Raw genomic sequence first — 9,447 nt, forward strand, 5'->3', positions numbered from 1 at the left:
AGTTCTTTCTAATGGAATAAGGCATACTTTCTTCTCTGTGTCATTTCTTGAACACCTTAGGCTTTTTTTCATTAATAATTCAATGGGATTTTGGGGCAACCTCTTTATCTTATTTTCCAGTTATGAACCCTGAAAAAGAACATGAAATGTTTCCTATAATCTAGCCAATTATCTTCCCTTCATTGCTCACGTTGCCTTGAATTCAAAGGTATAGGTGTAGGTCCGAAAGCTCAGGAGCTTCCTGGGTGAAAGCTGACACCAGCCCCTGTACACAGAGGGCAAGGAGAGACCAAAGAAAGAGGCAGAACACTCCGGATTGGTAGGCAGCAGGTTTAATAAGCAAGGGGACTTACCTTAGGGGGCTTGTCTTGGGCAGCCCCAAGACCAGAAGATCTCCACATTCACCTACCAGAGTCATGAGTTTATATGGAGGCCTTAACTGGGTGCAGACATATATTCAGTCCAGATGGTTCAAGACCACATTACTCCCTCAAGTCTGCATCCTTGAAAACAGCTCCTAATGTAAGAACGGTGGGTGGAACGTATAACCCACAGTTAGAGCAGAGGGGTGAGAAGCTTCCAGCTGCCCAGATCTAGCTGGAGGGTCAACAGGCAGTCATGTTCTCTCGATGATCTCCTCCAACGGTAGAACAGCACCATGAAAAGAAGCACAATTGTATAATAGCCCAGAGTAAAGAATAAACAAGCCTTCCTGTCACTAGTGGCTCTTACGGAGGGAAATAAATAAATAAATATTTAAAAATAAAAAATAAAAACAGTGGTATCCTCCCCTGCTCTGCAACAAAGTGGGCATGAAGAAGTTCAATTACATGTGCATTATTCAATCTTCATACAGTATTTCGATGTTTCAAATAAAATTTCGTGTATCAAGGAAGAGAGTTTGTTCCACTGAATGACAAATATTTATTAAACACCACCTAAACACCAGTACTCTGGTGGCTGCTGGAAACATAAAAGTAAACAAAAGAAATATGATTCCTGCCCTTATATAAACTTGCTATCCAGTGGGGAAGGCAAATTGGGTAAGAAGTTGCTGGTATGATAGAAGTTATCAAAGGGAACATAAGTGGTATTCATGCATGCTGCAGGGATCTTGAACTTTGAAAGTGACAAACGGGTGTCCCAAATGAAGTGACTATTTGAGCATCAAATTAAAGGATGAACAGGATGTGACCAAATGAAGAGAGCATGTTCCAGATAAAGGAAACAGCACCCAGGAAGGCTCAGGATTAAGGAGGTGTAGAGCAGGAATTCCAGGGCGGTTGGGGAAAATCAATTGAGATAAGTGAGGCATCATGATGGCAAAAGTAGGAAGAGCCCAGATCCTTGATGACACCTGAGTCTTGATGAGGTTTCTGAATTTGATACCACCCAAAAATTTAGGAAATGCCATGATATGACCAGATTTGCATTCTTCACAATCATTTTGGCTGCTAAGCTGTGAGAAAAATGGATTGGACAGAGGTAAGAGTGGTTGGGAAAAGATCAGATGGAAGACTTTGGAGGAATCCAGACGAGATGCTGGGGCCTAGAGGAAGAGAATGACAGTAGGGATACAGGGAGGTGACCAATTGAAAGATGCTTAGAAAACAGAAACCAAAGGATTTAGTGATAGATATGACGTAGGAGGTGAGAGAAAGAGAAATCATGTCAATTCCCGGGTTCTGGATGAAGCAGTTGAGAGGGTGGTGGAACCACTCACCAAGGCAAGAAACTTGTAGAAAGAAGCTGGTGTGGAAAGCAGGGTGAGGGATTTCACTTTGTTCATAGTAAGTTCGAAATGCCTCTAAAACATCCAACTAGAGACACACCAAGGCAGGTGGAGATACATGCCTCAAGGATCAGAAGAAAAGACTAAAATACAGTTTGCGCATAAAGACAATATCCAAAGCCAAAGAGAGAGGGTGTAAAATTTCCCATCCTTGCTGATCATGTGACTCACCTGAAGAATCTATTTAAATTATACAGATTCTTGAACCTCCGTCTCCAACATGCTGAATCAGAATCTCTAGGTCACAGCTTGACTCCTTAGCTGTACTCTTTAATTAACTGGGAACTTTTAAAAATCCTTATCATCAGACCTCACCCTTACCCAATTAACCAGAATTTATGAGGGTGGGGTTCAGACATGAGGATTTTTTTTTAAGTTCCCCAGGTGTGTAGGCAAAAGTCAAGAACTACCGCTCTAGGGATATGGCTGGTAATCTACATAATTACAAAAGCATTCGATTATACAGTTATCAGCCAGATTCCAGCTCATGCTTTCAGTCAACCTTCATTCAGGTGTCTGTTCAAACAGGCATTTCCTACCACCTTACCTAAACTAGAACGCATACCCAGCACTGTCTATCCTTTAGGCCTGCTATATCTTCCTTCATAGTACCTAACACCCTCTGACTATATATGCTTTACCTGTTTACTTATTAGTGTCTGTTCTCACTCCAAAAATGTAAGCCCCATGAAGGAAAGGACTTTGTCTATGTCCTTCTGTGTTCGTTGTAGAATCCTAGCACCATTTCTAACAGCACCTACCACTGAGTAGGTGCTTAGTCCAATATTTGTGGAAGGAATAAAAAAGGGTTCAGAATTCAAGGAGTAGAGATGCTCCTTTTGTTGACACAGGAGGAAAGGGTGGGTCCAGATGCAGGTGGTTTTGTAGCGCTGGTGATAGAAAGGTGAGTCTCCAGTTTGGCTTCTTATTTCAATATGGAATAACTTCTATGAGAAGTAACGAGAAATCTCATGATCAGGATGAGGTATAGGTTTGGAGTTTGGAAAATTTTGTAAAGAGTTGAGAATATGGTTAGTCAAATTACTGTGTTGATCGCTGAGGTTGATCATAATGGATTTATAGACTTAACCCTCTGCCCCAATGGTTGATTTTCTCCTACTGTGCGAAGTACCCTGGGTATAGTCATGGATATTACAAACAGTTGGGATAATCTGGAGTTAGGGTTTTAATACATAGGTGTGACAGAAAAATAAAGGAGCAAGGGAGTTTGGCTCATCTGGATAATTGAGCTATTAAATGGGGCTTTTCCTTTTGACTCAGAAGTTGACAAATGGCCATAAAGATAAAAGAAAACCATTAAGTACCACGCACATTCTAAAGAGAGCCATAAAGCACATTCCATTAGAACTTCCAAGAATTGGTAGAACTGGCTCTGCCATCCAAACTGACTCCATCACACCAAAGCAGCCTATATTTGCAAAAGAAAGAATCAAGAAGAATCCTTGGAAGCAGGTGATCATTGGTGTAAGGCAGAGAGTTGTGGTTTTTACTTTCTATTATAGAAAGAGTGCTTCACAGGGAGATCAGCTCTGTGCTTTGTGACCACCTAGAGGAGTGGGATAGGGACGGTGGGAGGGAGACGCAAGAGGGAGGAGATATGGGGATATATGTATATGTATAGCTGATTCACTTTGTTATAAAGCAGAAACTAACACACCATTGTAAAGCAATTATACTCCAATAAAGATGTTAAAAAAAAAAAAAAAGAGTGCTTCAAACCTTCACCCAGTGAGCCACATGAGAGAAGCTCTAAGGAAAACCATTTACAGAGATTGAATGGTGTCTTCAAGAAGAGCATATTATTCCATGCATGGGTATGTATTACACAGTAGACTTGCTGACCTAACTTACATGCCTACGTGCTTGAATGGGGAAGAATGAATGCGAGGCAGCAAGGCAAAGAGAGGTCGCATTTGTGGGAGCAGACTTTCATTTTTCATTTGGCTTGACAAGGATGCTTCAGTCTCCTGTGGTCAAATGGGCGCTTAGAAAGTCACCAGACTTGGGCCATCTTACTGGAATCCCCCCTAGCAGGACTTTAGGTTCGGGGAGAGGACCTGAGTAGCAAGTAGCTGTGAGGTATTCCATGGGGACAAAAGCTGACTGGGGGTTGGGAGAGGTCATTCTGGACATAACTGGGTAGTGGACGGGGCCCCTGAAGGCTCCTCTGAAGAACACACATATGTACCCAACAAGAGGAGTAGTACTTGGGTACACATCACGCAGTGAGCATTGACATTCAGGAGAGGATTCTAGTAGCACACATTAAGTGGAGAAAACCTTAACCTCCTTTTTCTCTAGCCCTCATCCCCTAGCTGAATTCTGAAGAAGCTGGAGGAAAGAGCTGACATACCATCTCTACAGTCCAAGTCCTAAATTTTGACTTTAAGGTAGAAGGGAAAAGGAATACTAAATTAGATTTGAGATTAACATTTTCAAGTGGATTAAATTGCACTGGATTGGACTGGAGTATTCACACTTGAAATAACCTAAACGCAATGGGCTCTGTCTGAGGTATTCGAAGGGACAGAAAAAGATTATCCAACAGAGCGTAACTGAAGGCAGTGCCTAAATAAAAATGAAAATAAAAACTAGCTTTGTACTCCTTGGAGTTCAGGTGGTTCATTAAACTGGGTATGTTACCAAGACATGAAATCCAAGGTGGATAGGAAAGGAGTGAAGATAAGCAGGAGGTGATGGATAGGAAGATCATAGAAGCTTCATCACATTGAGTGTCATGACGAAGCTGAAAGAGCTGCAGTGGGGGTACTTGAGTAGGTGAGCTGGAAACCCAAGAAGATTGGTCTGTCTAAATCAGTGATTACAGGACTTCCCTGGTGGCGCGGTGGTTAGGAGTCCACCTGCCAATGCAGCGGACACGGTTCGAGCCCTGGTCTGGGAAGATCCCACATGCCGCGGAGCAACTAAGCCCATGCGCCACAACTACTGAGCCTGCGCTCTAGAACCCGCAAGCCACAACTATTGAGCCCGTGTGCTACAACTACTGAAGCCCATGAGCCTAGAGCCCGTGCTCTGCAGTAAGAGAAGCCACTGCAATGAGAAGCCCTCGCACTGCAACGAAGAGTAGCCCCCACTCGCCGCAACTAGAGAAAGCCCACGCGCAGCAACGAGGACCCAACGCGGCCAAATATAAATTAATTAATTAACTAATCAAAAAACAAAAAAAGACAGTGATTTCAAAGTAGTGGCAGTTTGATACAAGTCCAAGACCTTCAAGAGACTGAGTAGCTGAGATTAAGTAAAAGAAAATGATTTTGAAGAGAAGAAGATAACTGAGATAATTGCGCATTTGTCACCCAACATGGATGCTTAAGACACCCAGAAGATATTGGGGTGGATAAAAGCACTGATGGCCCTGTACAAGCCCCTACTGAATGGGGTGGAGTGACCATGAAGTAAACAGACGACAGTTATGGGGAGTTGAGTATGAGCCTCAAATGATGAAGGTGTTTTTCAGAAGGAAGGATTGTTCGTCTGGAAACAGTGCTGAGGAGTTAGGAGGACACATCCCCACCCACCAACTCTGGGAGGTATCAACCATCTCTGTGGTGTCTTCAGGGTCAAGCCAGGAGGTGCTGGGATTGCTCACTGAAGAGGCTAAGGTTTTGGGGGAGTTTGTTGAGAATGGAATGGGAATTCCAGATGTTCCAGTGGAAAGGCTGATGATAAAGGAGGAATAGGGAGTTAGCAGAGTCAAGATTTGTAGAGAAATCTGTAAACCTCTTGAAGAATGTTGAGCAGAAGACATGACATGGTCAGGTTTGCATTTTAGGTAAATCACACTGGCATGTGTGAAAGACTTCTTGGAGGGCTCCAAGGCTATATGAAAAAGGACCACTTGAGAGACTGTGATTTGTGGCTAGAAACTGCCTCGAACTTGTTAGACGCTCAGTATCTCCTTCTTAAACACTAGTTTGTGCCCCCAAACAACTTCTTTTGTTTGGAACTGGATGTGACTATAAATGTAACAGAACCAAAGTCCTTTATCTTGTAGCAACGTATAAGGTTTTTGTGTCAAAATGTAGGAAAAATGAAGGTAAATTTCTTGCATTTCTCCTCTCTTTACTAACTTGAGCTCTTCTCTTTTTTTTTGCGGTACACGGGCTTCTCACAGCTGTGGCCTCTCCCGTTGCGGAGCACAGGCTCCGGACGCGCAGGCTCAGCGGCCATGGCTCACGGGCCCAGCCGCTCCGCGGCATGTGGGATCTTCCCGGACCAGGGCACGAACCCGTGTCCCCTGCATCGGCAGGCGGACTCCCAACCACTGCGCCACCAGGGAAGCCCTTGAGCTCTTCTTAATAGTCATAATCCAGAGAAGGGGAGCAGGAATCACCTGTATGACATTATCTAAGCATTACTTCGGGTCTGCACAGCGACTCCCCGTTTCATTTAAAAGGAAATTGGATAAATGGTTGATTTGTATAAATAAACTGTCAATGAATCAAACACACACACACACACACAAAGTGACTGTGATTATACTCCTGATAAGAAATCCCAAGGGTCTAAAATCAAGTAGTAACAACAGGGTGATTAAGATATGTATGTAGGAGCTCAGTCAGCTAGACTTGATGAATTGGATGTGAGAAGTGAAAGAAGAAAGAGTTTACAATGACTCTCAAATTTCTAGCCTCAGGAACTGGTGGTTGGTGGGGACGATGGAGGAAAATCAGATTTATGAGGAGATATGTTCGGATTGGGGCATTGTGTCAAAGAATAAAGTCTCGAGTTGACGCCCAGTATTCATTTCCCCTCATATCGTTATAGGTAGCTGATTTTGGTTTGGTACATGGCCACCCAAAATAATGACAGCATTTCACACCAATAGCTGCATGTAGCCACGTGACAACGCTCTGGCAATTGGCATGTAACATAAGTTTGGTGTTGTAAGCTGTGCTTGCAACTTCCAGGAAGCATCCTTAAAAGGAGGGGTGAGACACAAAGCCCAGACGCGGAGAAAATGGCGGCAGGGGTCGAAGCGGCAGCCGAGGTGGCGGCGACGGAGCCCAAAATGGAGGAGGAGAGCGGCGCGCCCGGCGTGCCGAGTGGCAACGGAGCTCCGGGCCCGAAAGGTGAAGGAGAACGACCAGCTCAGAATGAGAAGAGGAAGGAGAAAAACATAAAAAGAGGAGGCAATCGCTTTGAGCCGTATGCCAATCCAACTAAAAGATACAGAGCCTTCATTACAAACATACCTTTTGATGTGAAATGGCAGTCACTTAAAGACCTGGTTAAAGAAAAAGTTGGTGAGGTAACATACGTGGAGCTCTTAATGGACGCTGAAGGAAAGTCAAGGGGATGTGCCGTTGTTGAATTCAAGATGGAAGAGAGCATGAAAAAAGCTGCTGAAGTTCTAAACAAGCATAGTCTGAGTGGAAGACCACTGAAAGTCAAAGAAGATCCTGATGGTGAACATGCCAGGAGAGCAATGCAAAAGGTGATGGCTACGACTGGTGGGATGGGTATGGGACCAGGTGGCCCAGGAATGATTAATATCCCACCCAGTATCCTAAATAATCCTAACATCCCAAATGAGATTATCCATGCATTACAGGCTGGAAGACTTGGAAGCACAGTATTTGTAGCAAATCTGGATTATAAAGTTGGCTGGAAGAAACTGAAGGAAGTTTTTAGTATGGCTGGTGTGGTGGTCCGAGCAGACATTCTTGAGGATAAAGATGGAAAAAGTCGTGGAATAGGCACTGTTACTTTTGAACAGTCCATTGAAGCTGTGCAAGCTATATCTATGTTTAATGGCCAACTGCTATTTGACAGACCAATGCACGTGAAAATGGATGAGAGGGCCTTACCAAAGGGAGATTTTTTCCCTCCTGAGCGTCCACAACAACTTCCCCATGGACTTGGTGGTATTGGCATGGGGTTAGGACCAGGAGGGCAGCCTATTGACGCCAATCATTTGAATAAAGGCATTGGAATGGGCAACATAGGACCCGCAGGAATGGGAATGGAAGGCATAGGATTTGGAATAAATAAAATGGGAGGCATGGAGGGACCCTTTGGTGGTGGTATGGAAAACATGGGTCGATTTGGATCTGGGATGAACATGGGCAGAATAAACGGTGGAGGCGGAGGCAGTGTCCCTGGAATTGAGAGGATGGGCCCCGGCATTGACCGCATTGGGGGTGCCGGCATGGAGCGCATGGGTGCAGGCCTGGGCCACGGCATGGATCGTGTGGGCTCTGAGATTGAGCGCATGGGCCTGGTCATGGACCGCATGGGCTCAGTCGAGCGCATGGGCTCCGGCATCGAGCGCATGGGCCCACTGGGCCTCGACCACATGGCCTCCAGCATCGAGCGCATGGGCCAGACCATGGAGCGCATCGGCTCTGGTGTGGAGCGCATGGGTGCCGGCATGGGCTTTGGCCTGGAGCGTATGGCCGCACCCATTGACCGTGTGGGCCAGACCATCGAGCGCATGGGCTCTGGCGTGGAGCGAATGGGCCCTGCCATCGAGCGCATGGGCCTGAGCATGGAGCGCATGGTGCCCGCAGGCATGGGGGCAGGCCTGGAGCGCATGGGCCCTGTGATGGATCGCATGGCCACCGGCCTGGAGCGCATGGGCGCCAACAACCTGGAGCGCATGGGCCTGGAGCGTATGGGCGCCAACAGTCTCGAGCGCATGGGCCTGGAGCGCATGGGCGCCAACAGCCTGGAGCGCATGGGTCCCGCCATGGGCCCGGCCCTGGGCGCTGGCATTGAGCGCATGGGCCTGGCCATGGGTGGTGGTGGCGGTGCCAGCTTTGACCGTGCCATCGAGATGGAGCGTGGCAACTTTGGAGGAAGCTTCGCAGGTTCCTTTGGTGGAGCCGGAGGCCATGCTCCTGGGGTGGCCAGGAAGGCCTGCCAGATATTTGTGAGAAATCTCCCATTTGATTTTACATGGAAGATGCTAAAAGACAAGTTCAACGAATGTGGCCACGTGCTGTATGCCGACATCAAGATGGAGAATGGGAAGTCCAAGGGGTGCGGTGTGGTTAAGTTTGAGTCGCCAGAGGTGGCTGAGAGAGCCTGCCGGATGATGAATGGGATGAAGCTGAGTGGCCGAGAGATTGATGTTCGAATCGATAGAAATGCTTAAGCAGTTGCCTTTTTTAAACATCGATACCAGACCTCTGAATTTGTATTTTTTCTTGTTAACCATTTTAATTTGTTGGCTGGATGTATAAAGATGTTTAAAAAATTCAGTTGCTTTTTGGGGTAATTTGAATTACTTTTTTAATGACTGGGATTCCATTTGACTGTTTGCATTGAGATTGCAATGTGCGCAATTTTTTTTGTAGTTGTGGCATCTTGTTGACATCGAATATGACTTTGATAATAAATACCAGTTCCTGAAAAAAAAAAAAAAAAAAAAAAAAGGAGGGGTGAGTTTTTCTTCACTCCTTCCTCTTTCCTGCAGGGGACTATGGACATAATAGCTAGAGGTCTACTAACCATCTTGGTCTAGAAGTGTAACTTGGCCACAGAAGCCACAAAAAAGCAGAGCAGAAAAACGGAAGGGGCCTGGGCTTTGACTTCGTAAACATGAAAAATAAATTTCTGCTTGTTTAAACCACTGTTATTTTGTGACTTTCTGTTAGTCACAGCTGAAT

At 45.5% G+C, this 9,447-nt stretch overlaps 1 protein-coding gene across 1 annotated transcript; it reads left to right on the forward strand.

The window, feature by feature from the left end:
• The first annotated feature begins 6,776 nt into the window (after window positions 1-6,776).
• On the forward strand, window positions 6,777-9,150 carry LOC117314462 (heterogeneous nuclear ribonucleoprotein M-like). The gene is made up of 2 exons (XM_033867457.2): window positions 6,777-7,271; window positions 7,389-9,150. The coding sequence occupies exons 1-2, from the start codon at window positions 6,795-6,797 to the stop codon at window positions 8,931-8,933; spliced, it is 2,022 nt and encodes a 673-aa protein (XP_033723348.1). The 5' UTR covers window positions 6,777-6,794; the 3' UTR covers window positions 8,934-9,150.
• The last annotated feature ends 297 nt before the right edge of the window (window positions 9,151-9,447 follow it).

This window comes from Tursiops truncatus, chromosome 12, assembly GCF_011762595.2.
Source record: "Tursiops truncatus isolate mTurTru1 chromosome 12, mTurTru1.mat.Y, whole genome shotgun sequence".
Classification (NCBI taxonomy): domain Eukaryota; kingdom Metazoa; phylum Chordata; class Mammalia; order Artiodactyla; family Delphinidae; genus Tursiops; species Tursiops truncatus.